Source organism: Dromaius novaehollandiae, chromosome 3 (genome assembly GCF_036370855.1).
Source record: "Dromaius novaehollandiae isolate bDroNov1 chromosome 3, bDroNov1.hap1, whole genome shotgun sequence".
In the NCBI taxonomy this organism is placed as follows: domain Eukaryota; kingdom Metazoa; phylum Chordata; class Aves; order Casuariiformes; family Dromaiidae; genus Dromaius; species Dromaius novaehollandiae.
Genome location: NC_088100.1, coordinates 45,690,826 through 45,718,082, shown reverse-complemented (window position 1 = coordinate 45,718,082; position 27,257 = coordinate 45,690,826). Strand labels below are relative to the sequence as shown.

Below are 27,257 nucleotides of genomic sequence, written 5' to 3'. Positions count from 1 at the left end.
GCTTCTGTTAATATTGATTACTTTCACTTCTTTATAACTATCTCAAAACTTCAGTTTCTTTTTAAAACTTCATAAAATAACACTGACATCAGGCATGGGGTAGAAACAGGATATTTTCTGCTAAGAATTTTTCTGAAGTTGTGTTCTGAAAATTTTCCAGAACATTTGTTGCTTCAGCACAGTATAATGTAATTTGAAATTTGTGAGGAAGGTAGTTTGTGATACTTGCAGATATATACATGAGTCTGGCATGAAGGCATGCCTTCAGACTTACCTCAGTAAAAACTGCATTTCCTGCTTGATTCTGTTAAAGATTGAGACAGTAATACTTCCAGTTTTCATTGCAACTATTCAAATTTGCATAAGTGCAATATTTAATAAAAGTAGGCTGTCTCAGAATATCATTGGTAGTTCTTATACATGCATAAAAATGGATGTAGATATCAGGTTTCACTTAAATGTAACATCACTGCCCTGAGCTGTAAGTTATTGTAGCCACATGTAAGAATTTAAACTTTACTATGTGGTAGTATATAGAGCATATTCTAGCTATATTTCTGTATTATAAGCAGAAGTTTGCACAGAAATATTGTGTCATTATCAAACAGCCATGTTCTTTATATGATCCTGCAGTGATGAGTTCTTCATCCTATCCTGTTTCATTTGTGAGGTGAAAGAGAATAAGATCTTTAGCGTTAGTTTTGTAAATAGTCACAGAATAGTAAAAGCGAGGAAGATGTTTTGCTGCTAACAGGGCTTTAGGAGCTCAAGCTCCCCCAGAAAATGGAGAGCAGGAAAGCATCCATTAAGAATTAGATTAGAGAGCAAAAAAATGTGACACCATGTGTTGAGGGGAAACTATGCCAATGAATTCTGTTACTGTTATTTGGCATATCATTCAAAGAATATGTTGTTTTCCAAGTCTTTTGGGATACTCCAATAAAGACCATGCTGATGCAGATATAATCCAACTTCCCCTAATTTAGGCAACTTCACTCTTAGTTTATAAAAGTAATCACAACAGACAAACTAAATCATAGTACATATGTTTAGCCAAATTACTCCTTCACATATTCACTCTGTTTCTAGAAAACTTCATCTTTCTTCATATCCCTTCTAACTTTCTCAATCAACTTTGGATCCAAAAAATTCTATGCACACTACTGACAAAGGAGGATAATGACAGTGTGAAAACTGACTGCATAGCTAGCAAACAATTCATTTTGAAGGGTGTCATGTTCCAGAAGTGAAAACAGCATCTGTTGGTGTGCAGCTTGGAAGTTTCCAGTCAGTTAGATTGAAGTGAACCAGGCATTTAAATATTGTCAAATATTAAGACATACATTTATAAACAGTAGCTGTTGTAGGCTGTTCCTAAAGGATAAAGCATTCTGTCCTGGGAGGTATTGGCTCTGGAAAAAGATATGAATAATGAGCTAGACATGACCTTACAGGATGACACTGAGAGTAAAAGGAGTGATACAGTCTTTGAACCTACAAATAAGGGGACTACCAAGTAGAAAAGATATGTTACACCTTTTTAGTAGCTACAGTAATGGATCCAATTCTGATACTGGCAGGTGGAAAAGGCTCTAAAAAATGAGAAAAAATGGAAGAATTATTAAAGGATCAGAAGCCAGGTACTATCACAAGAGGCTAGGTATTCATTCTTTAGTGATGAAAGTTTAATCACAGTCTATAAGTATCTGTATGATGGATATAAATTTTAGACTGATTTCCTGAGAAAACAAAGCTTATGGCCAGAAGAACTGTTTATTCATTCTTCCCAATAACGTCACTCTGTTAGCAAGTGGTAACTTGAGTTTGAGGGTTAACGGCCACAGCTTATACTGGGACTTCTGTTAGATATTGGAGAATCCATGGAAACATCCATTACGAAGACATATGACTTTGGAAAACAAATTTAATCAGTTTTGCTGCTCACAGACCATTTGTGTCTATAATAGGTCTCTTAAGTCTGTCCTGCAAAGGAATAAAACAGCTCAGTGGTTAGAAATTTGAATAATACAGAAGTAGAGAAGTAGGGGCAGTTCTTTAACAGTTGGTACGATTTCTAAGTGCTCTGGTGGACTCAATATTCCTGTAAACCTAGAAAAATAAATTTACAAATTTAGATATTTTTTTTCCTCCAGAACATATGTTCTGGTTCAGCTATAGTTATTTGTCTGTGTTTCTCTCATTTGATCAAGGAAATTATTAATCAAGACAGTATAATACAGTCTGTAGATCAATGATTCTTCATAGCTTTACCATCTGTGTTGCTTTGAGGAACCTTGTGACTCATACAAATCTTATTAACTTAGCATTGAATTGTATTCTAAATCCTAAACAGAATGGGGAATGCCTCACCAACCCCCTCATCCACCTCCAGATCAGCAGTGGATGGCTCCAACCCCAGGTCCGATGGAAATTGTTCCTCCATCTGAAGACAGCAACAGTCAGGACAGTGGAGAATTTGCTCCTGACAACAGGCATATATTTAACCAGAACAATCACAACTTTGGGGGACCTCCCGATAACTTTGCAATGGGGCCAGTGAACCAGTTTGACTATCAGGTGAAACATATTTGTTGCTTTAATATTGTAGACGTGCAGAGTCCCTTCCGTGGATGTGTTCCTCTAATATCATCTAGCGGCGACTTTCATTCTTCGGTTCTACAAACAACTACAGAATCTGTTATCTGCTAAGATACGTTTTTACAAAATACTTTACAGAAGATGACTTTAGAGTTTTCAGTTCTATTTTGAGGCCAAAGTTTTTTTTCTATACTAGTAATGAGAAATGGCTGTTGTGTGCAATGTTAAAATGACTCACTGTTTTCCACTATATAACGAACATTATGAAGTTTTGTGTGTATTTAAAAAAAAGGAAAAAGAAAAAAAAATAAAGTTCAGAAATATATACTTAAATACACTAGATAATGTACTGTAGGGAACAGTCCTGTATTGGCAGGGAGATAGATATGGAAAAGATCAATAGATCATCCAGTCTATCTACTGTGATTCTGTGAATAAACAATGCTATTTCTAAAAATCCACATCCAATTTTTTCTTCATTTTGGCATACAGGTTTTGTAGCATAATAAAATTAGAGGCAGTTTTAACACTAATAATAAAAGGGGGCATTTTACAACTCTCTAAACACAAAAAGCCTGTGGATCTTTCCCCAATTTTCAGTATTCTACATTCAAAACTCTTGAAATAAATGACAAACTGTACCTTTTGGAACATCCACCTCCTATTCAGAAACAAATCCAAGGGAAGACTGACAGAACTGTAGAAATATGTTTCTATCTTCTGGCCTACTCTTCTCTATTGTTAAATATTCATCTTCAGCAATATTGTTAGACAGGAGGTGAACTAATCATTTTCAAATACCCTAGGTTATAATAATTTCCTATGTTTACTATCATGGGATCAAAACTTAATTTCTCAAAATTCTCTAAAGAGTACATAAAAATTGTTTTGCATGCAGGAATACATGACTTTAAGTTGTAGTGGAAGAGTGCTTCTACTACTAGTGATTTAAATGGATAGTCAATAGAATGTAATAAAAAATATTTGATGCTATAGCTTTCTTCCTAAACACTGTCATCTTAAATAGTTGCATTAGGCATTTCTGGGCACAAAATACAACAAAAACTGTACACCTCAAGATTTGTGACTCTTGGTTTATACAAACCTTGCTCAGAACCCAGAGTCTGTACCAAACTTGCATATACATGTATTTAATATTTTAATCAAGAATAAAATTTATTTTTACTGATAACATCCATGAGTAATTACTCAAAACTTCACAGTGCCAAAATTTTTGTGCAATAAAAACTTGAACTTTTTATTTTTGTCCTCAAGTTGTAGTTGCAGGGAAAGACTGCTAACGTAACCAGACCCTAAGACTTTATTTCGTATACTCTTCATTTAACTGCATGCTCTGACAATAAGTTGGCAATAAATTGGTGGAGTTAGATGGTGATTGTAGTGCTTAATGTTTAGCTCAGTATGAAAGGAGATCGTTTGAAGCCCTTTCAGCTTTGTTAGTATCCATGCTTATACTCTAAAAATCTTTTTCAAATCTGTAAATTTTCAAATCCTTAAGTATTTAAAGAAAATCTGTTTCTTGAGGACTACAGGAAAGCAGATTGGGAGATCTCGGTAGTCTAGAAATCGTGGATGCCTACTTGCATGGATTTCTGTAGACCAACTTGCACACATGTTCATGATGTATATAGTAGTAAATGTGAAGAAAAATAAACTGCATTACTCTTTCAGCATGGGGCTGCCTTTGGTCCACCCCAAGGTGGATTTCATCCTCCTTATTGGCAGCCAGGACCACCGGGGCCACCAGGGCCTCCAGCACCTCCTGCACCTCCTCAGAATCGAAGGGAAAGACCCTCGTTCAGAGACCGTCAGCGTTCACCTATTGCGATGCCAGTGAAGCAGGAGACTCCACAGATTGGTATATATTAACCACTCTTTAATGAAAAAAACATGAAAGCGTTATTTTAGAAAGAGATTTTGTTTTAAAAAGAATTTGAAGAGGTATTTTTTTTCTTATAAAGTAAAGAACAAAGGAAGGGAGAAAGCTATTATTTAATGTTTTTTGCCTGCAATCGGGTGCATGATTTGTTTGAATGGGGGTGGAGGGTTTGCTGTTTTTTTGTTTTGAAGGTTTTTCCATCTTACAAAACTGTAAACCTCACTTGTGTAGATGCTGTGAAGCGTAGAACTCTTCCTGCCTGGATTCGTGAGGGCCTGGAAAAGATGGAACGAGAGAAACAGAAAAAACTGGAAAAAGAGAGGATGGAGCAGCAACGTTCACAGATGTCTAAAAAAGAAAAAAAAGAAAGCGAGGAGGCTGAAGAAGGGGATGGTCCACGGTTACCTCAGAAAAGTAAATTTGTAAGTAGAAGGGTTTGCTTTTTGCTCAGGTTTGTATTTCCTGAAAGGTACCAACTTTTTGGTCTCTTCAAAAGAGAGACTGTGTATTTCAGTTTGTTTCTTTCTGTTACTTAAAATCAAGTGTATATAGCTAATTCTTTGTTAATATTTACTTGGTATATTAAAGTCGTTAATGGCTAAGGTAAAAGTATAATACTTGATCTGTATTGGCAAAGAATGATAAAATTATGCTTCTTTCAGTTCTGTATTTTGGGGTCATGTGTGGTCTTTAAAGAGGTGTGAGTTCTAAATAAGTAGCTGAACAAATTCAGACATTGGTATTTGTTAAACGGAACCAGTTTAAGGAGCTTTGTGTTATATTCACTTCAGTAGTTGGCCCATTTGTTTGCAATTCTGAGTGCCCGTCTGGCAGTGAACTGACAATTTATTTATCCCATGTGGGAGTGGAGGGATCTGTGTGTCTGTTGCAAGGGAAAACAGAAAAGAAACAGGGGTTTATGATAGCTGTAGGACAGACTCCATTACAAAATAAATGAAGTTCATTATTATGAATAGAAACTAATGAGCTTTAAATCTAAATTTTTTCTGCAATGTGCAATGCTGTTCTTATAGGACAGTGATGAGGAAGATGAAGATGCTGAAAACACAGAAGGTGTAAGTGTTGGGAAAATCAGCAGGAGTCCATCCCCAGCTCCTCAAGAGGAGCAAAGTGAACCAGAAATGACAGAAGAAGAAAAGGAGTATCAAATGGTATTAATAATCTAGTTTTCACTAAGTATTTCTATTTGCTGATCTTTTTCATGCATAACAAAATTTAAGAAGTTTTTCTCTGCCTGGTACTGTAAATATGGGTATAGTACACATCATGTAGTGAAGACGAGTTATATTTGCATGTCTTTTTATAATGCTGTCTTTTTAATATAGACAAGGACATAGATTATATAACTCGTATTTAGCATAATAGTGGAAGAATACAATGACTGTAACCTTTACATTGATCAGTATTAATTCTGTTGTTTTGGTTAACTCTGCAAATTTCTGAAAACTTTTAATGATTAAATGCATCCCTCTGAGGTCTATGCTTCAACCTCACTTCCTGTGCAAGGAAATTTTAAGAAGTGTGTTCTTGCAAGGAAATGCCAGAAACTTTTTAAGTCCTGGACCAGCAAGAATTTCACTGTGGCTGCAAAACCTTTGTACTTTGATATCATAGTTGTTGCTCTCGAAGGGGGAGCTTCACACTCACATGGAAGTAGACATGCCTAATTTTAGCAGTGAGAGTTAGTAATTCCTAAAAGTTCTCTGTCTTTGATATTTCATGTATAGCAAAATTACTGCATCTCGTATATAGCTTTTCTGTTGATGTTTTCTGTTTTAAGTGATGTCTGTTGAAAGAAATTATTAAATAAAACATGCAAAAGAATGCTTTTATAGCTATTAAGAGAAATGAAGTTGTGTTGTGGAATATAACTTGAATGCCCATTTTAGTCAGGAGGTTTTACCTTTAACCATATATAAAATTTTCTTCAGATGTTGCTGACAAAAATGCTGCTGACAGAGATTCTTTTAGATGTCACAAATGAAGAAATCTATTATGTGGCCAAAGATGTACACCGTAAAGCAACTAAAGGTATGCTTTTTTTTTTTTTTAAGTTTCTTCTGTGAATATTCTATATTTGCATGTCTCTAGAACACAACCTCCATAGCTGTCCCCAAAGAACAATCCCAGTATAATGCATCCGACTTTATCGATAGAGTTCTAATCCAGTAATCATCAAATCCAGTAATCATGTACTGTTGTCCTGTGCAGTGTATTGTGAGTTACTTCAGTTATTCCATTTCCTTCATATAATTCATTTATATAGTTAAAATGGTACCTGTGTGTCAGTCGCTCTTGAGTTGTAGCTGTTTCTTAATGCTATCATTTTTATCTCAAGTTCTTAGCTGTTCAGAAGTGAAAAGAGACGAACTTTGAATCCTCAATTAGTAATTCTTTTGCTTTTACTATTAACATGTTACTGTATTTATGTAACAGGTGTTTTTTAACATAATTGAGTTAAATATGTAACTACCGAAACTTGAAAATCATGTGCAGATGCTGTAACTTGGAAAGTGATTTATGAACATAGATTTTTTTTTTGTCGTTGACTATTAATTTGCAGTTAAATTCTAAATCTTCGTGGTCAGAAAATCTAGAATTGGTTTTAAATGGATGATGCGTTTTTAATGTTTCTTCTCTCCCTCCAAGAACAGCAATAGTAGTAGATTTAACAATACCGTAGACTCTCATGACTATGAAATCGTGGCTATTTGTGTTAACATGTTGTTCCTGTTGTTGATGTGATACAAAGCTCCTGCAAAACAGCTGGCACAGTCCAGTGCACTGGCTTCCCTCACTGGACTCGGTAAGTATGTTCCTTATTTTTGAGAGGGCTTAAAGGGGGAGTTGCACTCTTGCCTTGCGTTTCTAGAAATTGCATTTTGAAACTAGATTTTAATTGCCCAGAAGTATGGGTCACTTTCCAATAACTTGATCATTACCAGCACCTCTTATTTGTTCCACAGGTGATCCTACTGATATCAGTGGGGTGGTTTTTGGAGTAAAGGCCTAGTCAGTGTGAGTTAGTATATCAGAATCTTGCCCTAATTTTGAAAAATATGTAAAAACATGAGATAAACTTACTTTTCAATAGGATGATTGTTCCAGGAGCACACTGCAATCTCTTAGAGAGAAGAATACATTTTTTATATGTTTCTCCTATTTTGATCCATCCAAACAAGAAAGGAAAGTTGGTAGAACAATAATGTTTATAAACAAATGTTTATAAATAAAAATACAATGTTTGAAATTTCTATTTTATTGATAAGCTACATATGTACAGAGGCTCCCATATCTCAGATTACCAGTTAAAGGCAATGCAGGAAAAAGAGCTTGAAATTCCAGCTTGAGACATAACAGCAGAAGATCTTTCCCAACATGCACTTTCTATCATCTAAAAACATGACAACAAAGTGTCAGTGATCATTTGTGTGTCCATTACATGGTATTACAATGAATTTGAAAGTTCTCATTCCGAGTATTCAAACACTTTAAGAGTACTTTATTAAAGATCGTAAGAACCTCAACCTCAAAGAAAGTAAAGTATCTCCATGTCAGATGTTTAAATTGACTATTTTTTTTATCAGTCCAGTAGTTATTAATATCTTTGGGGAGAAGAAAGACCATTTCTGTTCCTTCTCTGTACCTGTCAAAGTGCAGTATTTTCTAAATCAATATAGAAAAATTGATGTGGCATTCAGAATTTCTGTTGCCTTGGACTACGGAGGCGGCTGAAGTCATTTCAGAGATGTCTTCAGGGAAGAGTCCCAGGCATTTCCCCGCTTTTTCTGTGCGCTTGCTGATAGGAAGGCATTATGATCTCCACAAGGAGTTTTTTTGCCCTTCCATACAAAGGAGAAAGTATCGTGATCACAGTGGTTGCCTGACGAAAATAGACAAGCTGTTCCAGAAGGAGTAGAACCAGACACTAAGCATCAATGCAGATATGGGGGCCTTGATCACACCAGTCAAACAACATTGGCACTTACCAGAATAAAGTGGCTTCTTCAGAGAAGAGAAAGTGAAGGAAGGGCAGTGTTACTCTCCTCTTTGCCCCACAGAAATATTAAGAACAAAGCTTAATCTTTCCTCGTGATAGACTGGACTTTATGCACGCAGGTGGACTGGGTGGTTATGGATCAGGAGACAGTGAAGATGAGAGGAGTGACAGAGGCTCTGAATCATCTGATACTGATGATGAGGAATTACGACACAGAATCAGGCAAAAACAGGAAGCATTTTGGAGAAAAGAGAGAGAACAGCAACTATTGCTAGAAAAACAGCTAGAAGGTAAATCATGTTATGTCTTCCTACTATGCTACTCCATGTGCATTCTTCTATTTAGAGAGTATATGTTAATCAGTTTGAGCAGAAGAACATTTTGAACCAAAAATGTGAAGCCTAATTTAGAAATAATGTTCTTTAGTAAAATATTTTAATAAAAAAGGTGTTCAAGCTACTTCATAAAAATTGGGTTTGCTTCTCTTCTTTCTAACAAGGAAAAATCCATTAAGTATATTTTTCATAAACTATTCTACCTCATTGTTAAGAGAGCAGACATGTTACAAACATATATATATATATAAAATCTATTAGATCTCTGTGTGTGTATAATATACATGTTTAAAAAACCAGTTCCATTAGTATCCGAGTTGTGACAGGGGATAAATATTACCCCTCTGAGGAACTGCAGCAGACTGCATTGCGTATAGACTTGGTTTCTTGAAGTTGTCCCCTCTGAGTACTTGAAGCACCTTTTAGTTCTGAAAAACTTGCTTTTAGATTACATAGTCTTGTGCAGTGTGCCTTTCAGAATGTATGGCCGGAGGCTATAGCTTCTTTGAACTTACTGTTTTCAGTTGTAACTGAGGCATGTGTCCACATGCTCTGTCTTCGTAAATGGGTTTTTGGACCTAATACTGGGGACAGATTATTGAACCCAGTCTCTGAGAATTATTGAACCCAAGCTCTGAGAAGTTGGCAGGTGTGATATTTTTTTTTCTGTGTTTTACTGCTGCTTTTCCCTGCAAGGTAAAGTATCCTATTATATCAATATTATAACTCAAAAGGCTATCATAGACAACCTTGTACTTTTCTAGCTGCAGAGCAGTCCTGATGGATAGATGAATACAATGGAAGTAAGCCCACATGATACTTGGTGATCTAAATTTCTAATCTGGAGAAGACAGAAAATGCCATCACAATAGCATATTTATTTCTTGTTTTAAGATGGATGATTTCCTCCATTTTGTTCTTATTCTAAAGGCCTAGGAATAGGTATATGGATCATTTAATAAAAGAATGTGCTATCTAAACTTTTGCCTTTCTTATCATTCTTCTCTCTCCCTCTGAGTATTTTAAGATTTATGTCTAAAAGGATAGCAATATGGAGAGTGACTGAATAGTTGCCTATGACCTCTGTCTTCCTAGTGCGAGAGGCCAGATGCCAGTTTGGGGGATGTCTCTCCGGGCTATTTACAAAAATACGAATCTAGAATACAGAAGTCCATTCTATAAATCTAGAATACTGAAATTTCTTCCCTAAACTATTCTCTGTAGAAATTCATAGTGCTACAAAGCAACTTTAAGCAGCACTAGAACTGTACACGAGCCAGAGTCTCATTCGACTCAGTACAGCATCTTCTAACATACACTGGCTTCTGCCTGTACTACCTGATAACTCGGGGGCCAGATAGAACTGGTCTGTGGGTTAGATTTAACCATGAGTTGCCATTTTGAGCATTCTGGGTTTCCTGATGCAGTTTTATTCCCTAAGCTAATTCAGGAACTGATGGCGCACATCAAAAGGCCATTTCTTGACTAAAAATATTATATGTGAGTTATTTTCTCTAAGTTCAATTAAAAAATGGGGAGGGGATGTAAACTTGCCCGGTGATGCAAAGGATCCTATGTGGAACAGAAATAAGTAATACTTTTTTAAAGTTCGAAACCTCTGGAAAATGCTCTGAAGGTCTGAATTTCTTTGTTTTGTTATCTGAAAATCTTGGCCTGCATACACATTATATTACTTTTAAGAAATGTATTTGTATTTCCACAGTTGTCATCTTACCATATTTATGGTATTTGCTGACTACCAAAATGCTATACAATCTCAACCAATGTTAACTTTTTCTTTTGTAACAACTTCACAATCTGTCTATATTAAATGCTGTGGTGTTAACTTTTGAGCTGAGTCTTAAGCAAAAAATTATCTGTAAGTCTCCTTTTTTCTGCTATTCCTCCCTTCCTTGGTATTCATTTACTATCAAAACTGTTTAAAGAGAGGAAAAATGTAAATTGTTTGTAACTATTTAGCATTTAGGGCTAACCTGGGGTTATCCCTAGATAAAGCCATAAAAGGGATGTTTTCTCTCAAAAAGCAAACATGTATCACTACAACAGAAAGTACTGTACAGAAAGTCTGTAGGACTGTTTTGGATAATAAGTCCTACAGAACATGTAGGCAGGTACAGCCTACATTGTTCTGAGGTTGAGAGGCACTGTTTGGGAAATGCATCTTCTTCAGACCAGACAGTGATTACTCAAAACCCAGGAATAGGGCTGGAAGAATGGCAGGGAGCAGAGGTATGGCTAGAGGACTAATGCAGGGAGGAGAAAGGGAGAACCAGGTGTGTGGAAAGTTTGCAGGAGGAAAAGTATATTTATGTGGATGAATATAGTGGTCCAGGGTGTTTAGTGGAGAACTTTGTCTTAAGCCACTGAAATATGAAATGACATCAGATAATTCTAAAAGTCTCTGACTTCTGCACTTTTCCTGAAGCAGGGGAACAATCTTTCTAGAATTAAAACAAAAAAAAAAAATCCAAGAAACAACAAGTTGTTTGGTAAGTAGTTTGTATGATGACAGACTGTTTTAATTATAAGTATTAGGAAAGGTGCTTGGAAACCTTGTTTTTGCCAAAAGTAACAGCATGGAAATTATTGACATATTACTTCAAATTACTTGTATTTTTCTTTTGTATATTTTTTTTCAGAAGAAAAACTGCAAAATGAAAAAGTTTCAAAAGAGATGAATGAATTTATCATCAAGGAACAAAACAGTAATTTAATATCACAGGAGGGAAAAGAAATTGAAGCAGATATGGTTCATGAAAAGAAAAGATCTCCAAATGCAATTGCACCTGATATAGAACCCAAAAAAGAGGGTAAAGAAAAAGAGAGGACAGGAAGGAGTAGGTCAAGAAGCTCTAGTAGTGGTAGCACTAGCAGCAATAGCAGAAGCAGTAGTAGTAGCAGCACTGTGTCTAGTTCATCGTACAGCACTAGCTCAGGCAGTAGTCGCAGTTCTTCACGTTCTTCGTCTCCTAAAAGGAAGAAGAGACATAGTCGCAGTAGAACCCCTTCACATAAAGTTAGGCGCAGTAGAAGCAGGAGTTACTCTCACAGAAATAGGAGAGAGAGAAGTAGGAGTAGGGAAAAAATAAGGGAAAGGAGAAGACCTAGTAGAAATCGGAGTACTGAAAGAGGGGAGAGACGAAGAAATCGGAGTCCTTCCCGAGAGAGAAGTTGGGATAGACGTAGAAGTAGTAGTCGTTCAAGAGACAGACGAGTTAGCCGTGCTAGTCGCAGCAGAAGTAGGGATAGACGTAAAAGTGAAGACCAGCGTAGAAGTCCAACTGGAAATAGGCACAAACATAAAAGTGATGGCAAAGATCAAGAAAGGAAAAAAGAGCAGGGTGGAAGTATAGATAAAGACAGGAAAAAGAACAGAGAAAGGGAGAGAGATCAGGAAAAAAGAAAGGATAAGCCAAAAAAAGAAGAGAAAGAAAGTAAGGCCGGCAATCATGATGACAGTAGATTAAAGAGAAAAAGAGACAGTGAAAGAACTTTCTCTCGCAGTGATTCAATATCTGTGAAAATATTAAGACAGGATTCCAGACAAGAAAGCAAAAAAAGTTCTACCAAAGATAGCAAAAAACATTCAGGCTCTGAATCTAGCGCAAGGAGTAGTTCTGAATCACCAGGAAGCAGTAAAGAAAAGAAGGCTAAGAAATCGAAGCATATTCGATCATGCTCCATGGAGAAATCTCAAAGGTCTGGTAAGAAGGCAAGCCGCAAACACAAGTCTAAGTCACGATCAAGGTAGTATACTTTTTAAGTATTTTGACTGACTTTTTTTTTTTTTTTGCTATTCGTCTTCATGTGTACAGCATATCAAAGTTTTTTTTTTTTAATAAAGTATGGTATTTATTAAATTTCTTGTCTTGGGCAAAAGTAACTTTGGAAATTCTTTTAAAACTATTAATTATTAAGCCTGAAGTGTGTGTGGGCTTGGGGGTCTTTTATTTTTTTCAATTAACTTTTTCCCTTTTTTCCTTTATTTTTCAGATCAACGACTCCTCCTCGTCGTAAACGTTGAGGAATGATGTGGCACCAGTGCTATGACGTTTAAAAATTCCATGAGTTATAAAAGGCTTGTCTCATTATAGAGGCACATTGTGGCTATGTAGGTGAAACCAGAATCCTTTTTTTTATCTGTAAATAGGTGTATTTTTTCCAAATGCTGCTCAAAATTAAATACCTAATAGGATTTCTTTGTATTACATTTTTTCAAGAACGGTAGTGCTTAATAAGAGTATAAAACATGCCATTCTCTTTCAGCTATAATGTTCTTAAATTACTATTGAATGTACTGTGATGTCAATAAAGCTCTTTAGTTCATTTTTGTTTAAAATTCTTGCACCTGAATTTTGTGTTAAGCTGTAGAAAGTACTTTTTTAAAAAAAAAAAAAGGCAGCTTTTTGGTATAACAAATTTTTTAAAGTACTTGAAAAAAGATTTTAGCATAAAACACTTGTCAAACTATGTTATCCATGGACTTGATGAGATTAATCTGTTGGGTGGGGAGTGTGGAGAACAAAGAATAGACATTTTATTTTTTCTTCAGATATGTGTAATAGGTTTTTAATCTCTCTTTTATTTGGACTATGAAGTGACATATGCCGTGTGTGTTAAATATGGGTCACTGTAATACAAGCTATACTTAAACAGACTGAACCCCTTTAGGAATATGTGCAACTAAGTGAACTTGTGTGACAGTGTTAAGCTCTGGAACTATATTCCTCACCCACTTTTATTTGATGTTCAGAAAAAACTTTTTGGACAGTCAGGGATATTACAGGAACAAGACTCAGCATTTTAGATGTCTTATTGAATATAATTGTAAAGGACACTCAGTACACATTAGAAAACTGACAATAGATAAAATTTACATTTTGGCACACACATCGAATGTGTAGTCAAAATTAAGAATGGTTATTTTTGTTAGTGTTATGAGAATTGTGATTCCTGTAAAGTTAATACATTGGTTAGACAGCAACTTAACTAAACCATTGATTTTAGTATTACCGTAAAGTGAAAGAAGTCACCGATTACCTCCTTGTTCAGAAAATAAACTGTTGTTAGTAATGAGACTGTGCAGTAACACTAATAAAAAAAAAACACAAAAAACAAAAACAACCCTAGGCCAGTGACTGTTATAGAAGAATATTAATTTAGACAAAGATTAGTGATCTGTACCTAGAAGGTCTGGTATAATAGCAATTGTGAAAAAGATAAAAGGCATAACATCAAAGTGAGCTGGCTCTTTGATGGCTATCTCTTATAAGAAAAAATATACTAGTACCAGCAACTTGCAAAGCATGCCTTCTTGAACAGATTAATCCATTTAACTAAAAGTGGAGTTCAGCTATGTAGCATTTTTGCTTATGTCATTTTTTTCATAAATGAGATGCAGAAATGAATTCCTTTGGTGCTTTGGCAAAGAATCCACATTTTAACTATACATTTATTAAGCAAGTTAATGGCTGGTGAATACATGCATGTTTATCAAAACACTTTTACAGATAAATAATTAGTTAATTCAGTTATAAATAATATACACCCCAAATTTAAGTCTTTTTACATGGAGTAGATTAAGCAGTCGTACCTGATAGCAAAATAAGGCATAATTTGCAACACGCTACTTTTACTTGCATTGGTATGGTTATAAATAATGATGTATCGATCCAATCTCAGTACACTATTGGCTCTTGGTAAAAGTGAGGATTTTATTGAAGAGTAGGTAGTATAACAGTTCAGATATCTTAGAAGGACTTCTTTTTTGAGAGACAGAAAGAAACTAAAATTAAGTGGAAGAAAAGCTATTGAGGAATACAGTTTCCATGATGCATTGCATTTGATTTTCAGTTCAGATTTTATCTTATCTGTTCAATAATAAAAAAGATTGTGTATGAAAAGCTTTATATACTCTGCCAACAACTGGAATTTTGTCACTTCCTGTAAATATGAAAATTATTTTTTTGACACATGCACTTATATGGGTAGTGGCTGTATGCCAATAAAAAGAGCATACAACTGCTGTATTTAACTGCTTCGGAAATCTTACTAAGCAGCAAACTCAGCACATCAGTAATTAACAGTACATTGGTATTGTGTCAGCTTCACATTCATTAGACTTCATCATGTTTTAGTAATTCCCTTACTGAGTGTTTTTCAAATGTAAAGGCTAAAATAACATCCAGTTTTAATTCCATATATTTGAAGTGATCTTAAATTAAAACATAAACAAATATATACAAAGGCGGGAATTGTAGAAAAGTCTAAATTCAGTTGTTATTCTATTATTGTACATTTTAAAATAAGAATATTTTAAGAGTACTTGTGCTGTGTAGGGGAGAAAGACATACAATCAGCAAGACGTACACCTTTGAATGTTATGCAGTGACTCTGGGGGAATTGCCTTGAAAGTTTTTTTTTTTAATATATAAATAAAGAGATGGTGTGGAATCAAGTGGGAAATGGTTTCCATGCAAGTATTGCTTTGGCCATAAGTACAACAGAAACTATGTAAGTATCCAGAAGTACCAGTTACATAATCTAAGACCAGGAGCAGGCTGCTGCAATGGATAGGCCAGAAAATGGTAGTTAAGTAAGATCGTCTAACCGTAAAGATTGAGCAACTCCAAGCTTTCTGAAATATGGCATAATAACTCTTCCTGGTTTGGAAAATAAATCTGCTATCATTTGTGTCTTTGAGGGCCTTTCTTGGGGGATTCTAGGAGGAAGAGTTTAGGCTGCTGCTTTTATCTGTTGTTATCTCAAAATTTGCATTTAATAATAATAGAAAAATGGAATACCTACCTGTAGTTTAAAATCAGCTTATTTTGTTAAGTAAAATACTTGCCAGTGTGCATGTATTTAATTTCTTGCTTGTTGTTAATTTTTTTGAAATAGCAAATATAAAAGTAATGGCAATCTAAGTATTAGTTCTAATTCTCCATATTTTGCCTTTGCTTTGCCAAATAAATGAAAAGTTATGAATTAATTTGCTTAAGTCTAATACACAAAAACACAGTTTATGGGTAGCCTTAATTTTGAATTTTAAGGAAACTGTTTTTTAACATAAAAGATTTCTTTCTTTGAGCTCTGCTTGTTCAGTAGCTCCGAGATGTTATTAATGACTCCTGAGTCCACTGCACTGTGAGCTTTGGTGGATGGAAAGCAGGTGAGTAGGGAAGCTGTCCACAGCTACAGTAAGAAAGTTTGTCATGTATTTACTCACTGCTGAGACAAACTTCTTGGAGAGTTTGCTGTAGTTTTAGTGGTTTTTTTTTAATTCAAAATAGCGTATTTTCAGAATATGCTGTACAACACTTTCTGATAGCAAGTCCTTTCTAACTGGAGTAAGACTGGAAAGAAAATAAATCAAGAATATGTTTGTGTTATCCAAGGATTAAACTTCTGTGCATTCACAAAGAATTTGTTCAGGCTTTGTCTGTCTGACAGGCATCAGTGTATTACAGCAAAGAGAACTGCAAAAACCACTGAAATGATACAGGCATTCTCAAAGAGAAGGTAACTAGACAAGATTGGAAAGTTCACAACATTTTGTCACTGAATTATTTTAACTATGGATGCTATGCTTTCTATCTGATTCGGGCAGCATGAGAGCCTGTTTGAGGAAACTTGAGTGGCTCCTCAGTGTTACCCAACAGAAATGTTTTGGAAGTGTGAAGGGGAGAAGGTTACGGGTCTGATCCTGTCTCAGAGATGTTCTTGTCTCTTCTACTGAATTTGTAAGAGCTTTACATACACGGTATTTATCATTAGTCTATACTGTGCCTACCATGGTAATCTTAAAAAAAGAAAAAAAAAAGTTTTCTGTCTTCAACAGCAGATCTACAAATGGGCACAGATTTCGTATGTGAGTCTTGTAACTCCTAATAATATCAGTTAATGAAACAGACTTGCATTAGATACAGGGAAGAGTGAGTCAAATCATGACTATTTTATACTACTGCAAACCTCCTGCTGCCAGTGGCCTTGCCTCGCCTGTGCTGATGGCAGTGCCTGCTGGCAGGGCAGGCCCCCGCCTCGGCATGGCGCTGCCCGGGCAGTGTGGGGAAGCTCCCAGCTGCTGCACTGCTGCTCTGCTCCGCTCCCCTCCGGCTGGCACTGGCTTACATGAGACTTTCTCGTGAGACCCTTAACTCACTAAAGTGACAGAAAACTATTCTTTCTTTTTTTTAAAACCAGCTTAGTTCCTTAGCACTTAAGCATGTTAAGCTAGCTCCCCGGGGGGATCTGAAAATACCAAAGTCAGACAGTGACAAAGTGCAGGGAAACAGAAGCCCCCTTTTTTTGTCAGCGTTGAACTGCTAGATTTGCTTACAGTGTCTCGTGGATCTAAACGCTTCAGTTTAACAGTGCAGCTAAATTAATCTAATGCCTTGCTGGTACTCATGAAAGGTTTGTCCTGTCCTCTCCTCCGTATTAGCTCCTGTGCTTGTTGGGCCTGTGTGAGCCAGTTCAACTTACTAACGTGACTTAAGAAAAAGGAGTAATTTTCTGCTGGGCTAGTAAGATGAATTGTGTTTGAGAGGTGTCCGATGTGCACTGGATCTGGTTGTGAAAAGAGGGGAGCGATGAGCCAGGGCTGCGAGCAGTACTGCCTGCGTGAGGGAGCGGAGTGAGCCCTGTCCCCATTGGGCCCCAGCCTGGACTTGGCTTGCGTCAAGCAGATCATGAAGGAGCACCCTATGTACAAAAGGCAGCAGACCAGCTGTGGTGGTTCCCAGCAGGAGGGGCTCAGAGGTTTGCCTCAAACCCTACCAGCTCGGGATCCGTGTGCTTTGCTCCCTGCTGCAGACCTGCAGCCCACCTGTGGTTAATTTGCTCCCTCCCCTCCCCTGTCCCCCCAAAAGAAAGGTGAGGAGTCTCCTGATTTGGGCACTTTTAATCCAGTAGAAACAGTGGAGGGGATCCAAACTTTTATCATGGTCAAAAATAAGCATAAAATTGTTTAATATGACAAAGATAGGGCTGCCGGGTTCTTTTCAGTATTTCCTGCTAGCCAAAGCGCCCGGGCTCAGCAAGCTCGCCAGCATCCGCGCTGCGGGTCCAAGCGCTGCCTCGTGCCCACGGTACGAGCCCTCGGAGCGGTTCTCCTCAGGATTCTTAGAGGGAAAACTGCGCTGAAAGCAATCTGGGAGTAATCAGTCACTTGGTTTTAGCAGGAGGGACCCGCTAGTACGGCAAGGGCTTTTCCCGGAGAGGCTCTTCCGCAGCGGGCAGGGCTGCCCGCGGCCCCGCCGGAACGGCGCGGCGCGGCCCCTGTTGCCGCCGGACGCCGGGCGGTGGGAGCGCGGCGGCGGCGGCGGCGGCTATGTGGGGCGGCGCGGCGGGCCGTGCCCTCGGCCTCAGCCGCGCCCTGGCGGGCCGGCGGGCGGCGGCCGCGGTGGCGCGGTGCTGGCGGGCGGCAGACAGTGAGTAGGTAGGGGGGCGGCGGGGAGCAGGCCCGGCCCTGCTGTGGGGAGCGCGGTACTGGCGCGGCCTTCTGTTAACGGCCTTCCGGTAACGGCCGGCCGCGCGCGGCTGGCGGTTGTGCTCCCGCCACTCCCAACGGCTCTGAGGTCCCGCGCGGCCATGTTGTGCCGCTGCCGGGCCGGGCTGGGCCCCCGCACCCCTGCCTAGAGCCCCCTGCACCGAGCGGCAGCGTCGGTCTGGAGTGCCCTTCGGTGCCGTCATCTCACACCAACTCACAAATCGGTTTTTAAATTTCCGCTCTCCCATAGCAAGGCTCAAGCTGCGCTTTTTCACCCGCTCGCCCCGGCGTTTCTGCCTCGGCCTTCCTGCTCTGTTCCTCTGCGGAGGCACACGCGGCCCTAGCCCACTGGGCTCGGCCTGGCAGGAGTGTTTTTAACTGGGCTCCTGCTCGCAACGTGCTTGCTTAGCCTCTTACAAGCAGTGAGCAGTTGTGTCTGCACGGATGCATTTTCTCCCAGCTGCTGCCTCTGGTCTCTGTGCCAAAGTTGGTACAGCTAACTCTTCGGTCTCTTTAGCGTGTGCACATGCTGAAGGGTATTTGTAGATCTCTCCATCAATCACTCTAAAATCACCCTCGTTACAGAATAGATTAAAACTCTAGGTGTACTGAGGTTTATAGAATTTGAGGTACAGGTTTTGGGTTTGTTGGTGACCAGATACCAGTGGAAATTCTGGGTGAGTCTGTGTTGCAGTGCGTTGCCGAAGCGTGCTCGGAAAAGACAAAGGAAAACAGTTTTTAAGATTGTGTTCTTGTTCAGCCTGCACAACATCTGCAAGGTTTTCTTACACATTTTATTACCATTCATACAATAAAAAATAGAAAAAGAGTGTGCAGCTGTGCAGTTCTTATTCCCGTATGTAATGAACCAGGAGTCAGAGTCCTGTGTGGATAGTGATTTATGGCGTGCATGTATATGCACAAGTGGTGGTCAGAATAGACATTTTGGAGTGAAATTTTTACTAGCCATGAAATGTTTCAGGTAGATGAAAAATTGCTGTTTGCTTAGACTCTGAGAAATGTTATCACATGTATTTTGACAAGTACAGGTATGGTAAACTAGCATATACTGTCCTGTTTAATCCCTGTGCGTTCCTTAAGTAGTACAGTGAGCAGGTATGTAAAGATTTGCACAGTTAATATCCAAGAAAAGCCTGTAAAGCAGGTGTCGCTATTTCAAATGAGCCACTGGCTTCCCTTTTTTACTATAAGTGTAATCAATAGATGCATAAACTGCATACTGATGAATGATAGATTTAACAGTTGTTCTGTAGCAGCATTGATGAACTAGATTTTTTGTCTTTGGGCAGTCGTAAAGCTGATGTTTTTCATTCAGTTGTCTTTTCTTCATTTATGCAGATGACCATGGTGATCTGTCTTTTCAGACAGGCCCAAGGGGTACTCTTGAGAACACTACCTGGAAAATACAGCTGAAATCCCATATTACTCTGCCTGTCTCTCTAACTGAAATAAAGAGCCTGTAAGTATTGTGTCTAAAATAATCCTGAATGATGAGCGTCATTTTCTGTAACAATTTAATTTTACTTTGTGACAGTGTCATATGAAGTCATTTTTAAATCTCACAAATATTTAGATATTTGATGTTGCCTATTTTGTTTTAATAATTACTAATTTAAGAATTATAGCCATGCAGTCGTCTGTTCTAGAAAATACATTATTCATACAGTGCATAAAATCTGTTTGCTTTTAATCAAGTATAGCTAGAGTCTTTAAAGGAAGATTGGAATTTTATCTGTTCTTTCTCTTCTGATCTTCAATAATTTGTTTTTCCTGTATTTCAGCTGACGTGAAATATCGATATCAGTTTCATGTCATTCTGCTTTTGTTATTTAGGTTCACCACGAAGAGACTTTTCAGCACTTCACGCTCAACAGTGGATTCAAAGGAAATGAAAAAATTCCAACTCCTTGCACATAAGTGGTGGGATGAAGAAGGAGAATATTCAGCCCTTCATTCTATGAATGATATTAGAGTGCCATTTATTAGGTATGCTTTTGAAGATGCAGACTTTTCTCAGATGCTATTTCTGTGCAACCTCAGAAAATACTGTAAAGGAATTACAATTACCAGTACTTAAGATAATTACATATAATATCTATTAAACCACCTTGTGTGTTTGCCCTTAATCACATCCCTTTTCTTTCAGAGATACTCTGTTGAACATGAGTAATAATCATCAACTGGGAAACCCACTTTCTGGACTAAAGATTCTAGATGTTGGCTGTGGTGGTGGATTGCTAAGTGAAGTAAGAAACAATTTGCTCCTCTATTGTTTTAAAAAGTCTAGGAAGATTTTGTTTGTTTGGTTGGTTTTTTTTACAAATTTGTTTAATTTCTCAGCCTCTGGGGAGGAGCTTTTCTCTTCTACAGTATATTAGTTACAAAGTGTTTGGAGTGCAGTGAATTCTACAAACCCTGTAGATTATTTGTTTAGGAGAGTGGTGGTGGTTCATAGTAAAGAAGGGAATTTGTAATGGGAAATGCTAAGATCATCTCAAGGGTCATCACAAAAGTAAGATTTCAAGCAGGGTAAAGAAAAAGAGGAGAGAATGATGTAAATGTCTTCTAACATTCCTCTGGGCAGTCACAGTATGAAAATCCTTTTGTTTTCTTTTGGAGCCTTGGCAAGAACACTTTACCATGACAACCCCTGTTATCAAAATAGTATTTTCTATTACAAACTTGGTTTTGCTTATCGTCAGTTTTTTCATGCTGTGGTGAGATTCTTGCTTTTGTTTTGATCTCATCAAGAAAATCATGGAATAATGTCCAACAGCTGAAACACACCTCCTCTCTGGCAGGAGAGAGTCTCCTGATGCAAGGCTGGCACTGTAGCTGCTGCCAGAGGAGTCTTCACAAACTTGGAACTGGGAAGGAACCTGATCCATCAATGCTAGAACTGTATGGCCATGCAGGCTCTGAGCAGTGCTATTTCCTACCAATAGGCTAGAGATAGTCTGCAAATTTAGGGTTACAGATAGAGTTACTCTGGGAACTTCATCAGCACCTGAAATAAGAGGTGTTACAAAAACAACTTGAGTCTCTCCCCAATTTTTTTTGTTTATTTTGAGCAAAATTCTCTAGTCTCGTGAGGCTCGGTTCTCAGACATGACTGGCAAAATTGGTATGCTGTGTAAGCTTCTCAAATTGAATAACTGGTGAATTTCAGGTTGGAATAACATACATGTGGTCATGTTCTGCAGGCTGCTTCAGTTTCAAAAGAGGTGATGACTGAGGTCATAACCTGTAAGTAAGAAGACACTAGAGAAACTTGAGTGACAACCATCTCTGATGCTATCCTAGTAAACATCAGTGTTTAGTTCTCAGCAGTGAGAATGTCCCAGAGATAATCATATATTAAGTAACCATTAAAAAGATATGAGGATTTACCATTACAGGTGGATGTTGGAGAAAGTAATGACAGTAATTAAATACTGCATTGGTTTTCCCCCTTTGTTTTTCTGTATGTGATGATAATAGTGGGAGAAATCTCTATTTGGGGTAAAAAACATGGATTCAGACCAATTTATTCTTTAAAAAAAAATATCTACTAAAATGTATACTTATGTCTAAGATTATTCCCTCTTCTTCTCAAGGAATTTAGGGTTTTTTTTTGTGCTTTATCTCTAATAAACCTTTAAATAAAGCTGGAGGATCAAAGCCCATCATTTACTGTTGTTTGTCTTATTCCTCTATTAATGTTTTCTGCAAGTGTTTTCAGGATTATGGAGATTCCGAAGTTGCAGACACCTTTAAGTAAATTGTTTTCAGGCATAGAATAAATTATACTCTGCATTATTAGCCTCTAGGTAGGCTGGGAGCTTCAGTTACTGGAATAGATCCTCTGGAGGACAACATTAGAACAGCAGATCAGCACAAGTCATTTGATCCCATCCTGGCCAAAAGAGTACAGTACAAGTCCAGTTCACTGGAGGAGATTGTGGAAGAGTCTGCGGAAACCTTTGATGTAATTGTAGCTTCTGAAGTAGTGGAGCATGTGGCTGACCTTGAAATGTTTATCAAGTGTTGCTATCAGGTATTAAAGGTAAGAGAGCTTTCGCTTTCGTTATTGGGAATATTTATTCTCTTTTATTATTAAAGCTTTTATGTGAAGTTAAGTGTATGAGAACACCTAAATCTGGATTCGTTCGTCCACCCTGAAGTGCTTAAAATATAAACTGTACTCTAGAGATGCCTTTCTTTCTCCCTGGGGAATGCAAGAAGTTGATCTTCCCAACTTCAATGACTAAAGTTAAAGGGAAATTATTCTCCCAACCCTGCCTTAGTGGCATTACTTAACATTGCAGTGTTGCTTTGCATCAGGATCTCAAGAAATCTGGTTGCATCTGATCTCTTCTGGGTGAGAGAAGACATTGCTGTGCTGCTGCTGATTAACAGCTACAGCTCAGACTGCATTGAAACTCTCTGTAATGACATTTCTGATTCACAAGATTTTATTCCAGATGTAGACTCATATCAGGTGTACTCCAGGATTGCTTTTAAAGGATCATGGTCATGCTTAGATATAATTGGGCTTTGTTTTATTCCTTCTGATACTATTTCATTTGCAAAGAAAGATGGTAGGCCTAGCACACAAGCAGGAGCTCTCCTTTAATCTTTTGATTTGTGTTTCTGATCATCGGAAGGCACGTGTACTATTTGAATGGAACCCTTGACTAATATTCAGTCTATTGGGGGTATAGAAATTATCCTTTATTTCTATCAGACAGTCTTCTAAGCGCTTACAATTCATTCCTGGTTTTTTTTGTCCTTGTAATCGTTAAAACAAGCATTGTATTCAGCAGTATCTTAAGTTAAGCAGTGTTGTACATTTTCTTTTAGTTTTAATTAAACAAGAAATGTGTGTATATATATTTACATTAGGTCTTACATACACCTTATACCTTTCATTCATCCTTTTTCTGGGCAATAGTATGTGTTATATGTGATTTGGGTAGATGTTTTCTGGACAAGGAGATAGTTTTCAGGTAATCCCAGGCTTTGGTTACGTTGACTGTTTGAAGACTACTTAGTCACACTGTTAGAACATTACATTCTGACTTTATTTTCTTACTCTTGAAGCACATAGATTTGTACATAGACAAATTATGTGGCTTAGTGCAATCAAACTTAGAAGTTTTTTTTTTCAATTAAATATTCTTCTAATTGAACATTTTAATCTTTTAATTAGCCTGAAGGTTCTTTATTCATTACTACAATCAATAAAACGCAGTTGTCCTATGTCCTGGGAATTGTGGTTGCAGAAAAAATAATAGGCATTGTACCAGAAGGAACACATGAGTGGGAGAAGTTTGTTCCCCCTGAAGAGCTACAGCGTCTCCTGGAATCCAGTAAGTACCAGGCTGGATGATGGGAATGCACAGAGTTGTTCATTGTAGAAAAGGCAAGGGGACCAGAGGTGAGGCAACTGATGACAACTATACGCAGCTTTTCCTATGTGAATTACCAGTCATGTATTACAAATACAATTTCTGGTTTAAAGTCATTTCTGCTTCCTGGCTTTTGCCTGAAGCAAATAATCTTATTGGAGTTCTGAGAATGTAGAGATTACTCAAGGTTGCCATTGCTGCTGAATCCGTGTTTGACAGCCTAAGCAAAGAGGTAAAGTTTTTCCGTCCTGTTCTGATGACAGCATGTACACTGTGAAGAGGTTCATATCTTCCAGCTCGGGTTTGTGAATCTAACTGTATTGGCACTCCAGAACTGCACTGCTACAGCTGCACTGTTTGTCATCTTCATGCTGGGAGGAGGTGTTTTTTCTTTTGGCTGTTGCTTTTTGTTCTTTATTCATATTATGTTACTAAAAGATTTCCTAAAAATGTGAAGATGAAACCCACCACAGATGTCTTAGTCAGCTATTGAGAAACTGATTTGAACAAATAATTAACCTGCCCTTGTTTTGATCGCTTTTAAAATAAAGCACTGCCCAATGACCTCCTTCTGTACAGATCGTATAACCCCCCCCAAGTATTTTACTTTGCTTTAGTTCCCTGTAGAGAAGCTAAAGTATGATTTGAGTTACTCTCTTGGTAAGGTCTTCTCATAGCACTTTCCAGTGATGCTATAAGGAACATGACTAATACTTGTTCGTTTGCTGGCTGTTCTTTCCATCCTCTCTTCAAAGGAGAAGCAGGTGCAGAGGAGTGGTTCGTTTTGATAGGGTGTTTGTTTTCTGCCTTCTCTCTTGTATCCTGCTGGGACACAGCAGAATCATGCAATGAACCTGAGAGCTGCTCAGCAGGGAGTGCTAAATCACTCCTCACTTGCACTGAGGCCTTGATTGCATTCTTTTGCCTCTTGTATTTACCCTTCTTAGGGGGGATCTCCGGAATCCTTCCGAAGACATGTTCAGATATTGATTTTGAAATGAGTGATGTCAATCTGAAGAATGTGTCCACCTACAAAAACTCTATCAGTCACTCACATGTGGTGCTGTGAAGCTAGCACACCACCTTGCAGTGGCTTGCCGTACAGCATGCTAATGGTATGTGGCCTGACACACAGCTATCGCTGCTGCTACCAAGAGCTGGACCCACTGTCACCAGTGCTGCCAGCGGTGATGCCTATTGCCACTGCTCGTGGTGGTATCTGACAGAAACAGGCTTGTGAAGTGCTGCCCCAAAGCTCAGAGGAAGAAATATTTCAGACTTGCTGTTCTACAGTGATGTTGCAGTGACTTAGAATGTTTGAGAGTATCAGTTGCTTTATGCCTTCTTATTTTTCCAGGTGGCTTTTCAGTGAAGGCTGTGAATGGGATGTTGTACAATCCTCTCACGGGGTCATGGAGCTGGACGGAGAGCACGAGCATTAACTATGCAATGCACGCTGTGAAATCTGGGGGTCAGGGACAGTCAAGCTACACAGACCCCTCGTCAGAGATGCAACGTGAACAGCACTCTGCCACAGCTGGCACTAGCATGTGACTGGGACATGTGGTGACAGACTGCCACCAGGGACAGAAAAGAAGGTTTTATGCAGATGGACATCATAAAACCTTTTGTAACAAGTTTGCTGTTTGCATGAGTAATGCTTATGCTATTTTTGGACAGTTATGTTAGGGCAGTCTCAGAAAGTGCCCATTATCTCAGGAATCATTTAAGACTGAGATGAGTAAAGCTTTTGAAGAATAAGTATTTTTATAAGAAAGTAGTTGCAAATTTTCAGACAGGGAAATGTAAATTATTCTGTCAATAGCTTGGAGGAGGCTCTTCTGTGATAGCTTTTTCGGTCCTACCAGGAAAACTCAGGTCTCCACAGAATAATAGCTTAAATGTAGAATGAGTTTTAAAAATACAGTACTGCATGGTAAATAAAATGCCTTAAATAGTCAAGTTACTAAGTCAGTTAAAAATATAAATCACTTAAAACCCCGCAGAAAATGATTGTTTCCATATTATGCCTCCTCCATGGGAAAAAAAGAAAGAGCGGCGAACCTTTTTTGACAGGTCATGCTATTTCTACAGTTGACGTGAGCTAGCTGTGCAATGGAAGAAGAGTCTCCTAGACTAGAGTGTCTCTGCTATCAGAAGTCTCTTCTCCATAAAGGTACTGTGCCTGTAACTTCAACTTCCTCCCCCATCCAAATAAAAGGAAATAAAGTTGCAAGTAAAATCTTATTAAGCAACTGTATCTTTATGCTAGAAAAATGATACATTTGCAGTCTGTCCTAGAATTGGATTGCTATGCCTACTCAGTCTTAAAGTCCTGATTTCACGCATGCTAAGGAAGAGTGCTGGTCTGCATTGAAATAGGACTTTCTAAATAAAATGAGTTGTGTGTGTCCATGGTTGTATCTCTTTCCTTAACTCTCTCACTCTCAATCTCTGAGCTTGTTTACAGGTAGAGAGAGGGGCTGGCTTTTTTTTTTTAACTTTAGTTTGCAGAGATGAAAATTAAAGCTTTCTTTTTGGTTAGTCATGCATCTCTTGTGGTACAGGCTTGGTAGGCTAAATTATTATATTACACATTTGCATTCTTGCTCTGCTGCATCTGCATGTTGCTTTGGAATCAAAGTTTTATGATGGATTTGATGATGCACAGAAGTATACAGTTCATTTATAATGGAAATATTAGTCATTCATTGATAAAAAGACCGAAAAGGATTATTATGATTATTTACTGTGGCCATTTCAATAACAGTAAATTCTTTGTAAAATCTGTTTGGTATACAGCTTGACTTTTGGGAAGAAGGCTCATATTCATGTAAAGAGTTCAGTGATAGAGAAGCCACTATCTTGATAAGCAGATTGTTCCACAGGTGATTAGTTGAAGTGTACTAGCCTCAGATCCCAGACAGTCATGTCTTTATGGCTTTATTTGTAGATTAAGGCTTCCTCTGCTATCGGCTGTCTCTTTCTTTTAAATATCTTTGTTGTGGTTTGGAGTCAAGTCATCCCTTAATCTTCTCTTGGGTAAATGGACTGAGGTTGTTATCTCAGTGTTGCTCACTACAGTGTAAGTTTCTGACTGCATATAAAATTTTTCTTTTACTTTTTGTGGTAAGCATTTGAATCCATCCCAATTTTTTATTTTCCTTTCTGAAGCATGACCATGGAAATGGATGCAGTGTTTCAGTAATGGTCTTGCTAATGCTGTCTGCTGGAGTACCACTGTCATTCTCCTTCTACCTCGCATCCCTGTTTGGCATGGGAGTGTCTGCTCAGCTGGTTACGCATGCTAAGTGGGGCATAGTGTTTGGGAGTGGAGAAAAACATTGGGAAAAAACATGGAGCCAGAGCACATAACCAAGTCTTTGTTCCTAGGAATGTGGCCTTGTGTTTAGGCATATTAAAGCATGTGGTTTGAGTGAGTTCCCCTAGCTAAGCAATTTACTCAAATTGAAGTTATTTA

The 27,257-nt window shown here is 38.0% G+C and overlaps 2 protein-coding genes across 3 annotated transcripts in view; both read left to right on the top strand.

Moving 5' to 3' along the window:
• Window positions 1-13,214, top strand: part of PNISR (PNN interacting serine and arginine rich protein) — a 28,956-nt gene extending 15,742 nt beyond the window's left edge. For both annotated transcript variants that reach the window (XM_064508814.1, XM_026122090.2), the window contains exons 4-12: window positions 2,354-2,577; window positions 4,291-4,477; window positions 4,730-4,920; window positions 5,533-5,670; window positions 6,451-6,550; window positions 7,272-7,325; window positions 8,639-8,809; window positions 11,515-12,622; window positions 12,869-13,214. In XM_064508814.1, coding sequence (XP_064364884.1) covers window positions 2,354-2,577; window positions 4,291-4,477; window positions 4,730-4,920; window positions 5,533-5,670; window positions 6,451-6,550; window positions 7,272-7,325; window positions 8,639-8,809; window positions 11,515-12,622; window positions 12,869-12,899 — 2,204 coding nt within the window. In that variant the 3' untranslated portion in view covers window positions 12,900-13,214. The remainder of the gene's footprint in view (window positions 1-2,353; window positions 2,578-4,290; window positions 4,478-4,729; window positions 4,921-5,532; window positions 5,671-6,450; window positions 6,551-7,271; window positions 7,326-8,638; window positions 8,810-11,514; window positions 12,623-12,868) is intronic.
• A 4,933-nt stretch (window positions 13,215-18,147) lies between these two features.
• On the top strand, window positions 18,148-26,189 carry COQ3 (coenzyme Q3, methyltransferase). Its single transcript, XM_026122100.2, has 7 exons — window positions 18,148-18,306; window positions 19,725-19,845; window positions 20,220-20,372; window positions 20,533-20,632; window positions 22,189-22,431; window positions 23,578-23,737; window positions 25,134-26,189. The coding sequence occupies exons 1-7, from the start codon at window positions 18,207-18,209 to the stop codon at window positions 25,328-25,330; spliced, it is 1,074 nt and encodes a 357-aa protein (XP_025977885.1). The 5' UTR covers window positions 18,148-18,206; the 3' UTR covers window positions 25,331-26,189.
• The last annotated feature ends 1,068 nt before the right edge of the window (window positions 26,190-27,257 follow it).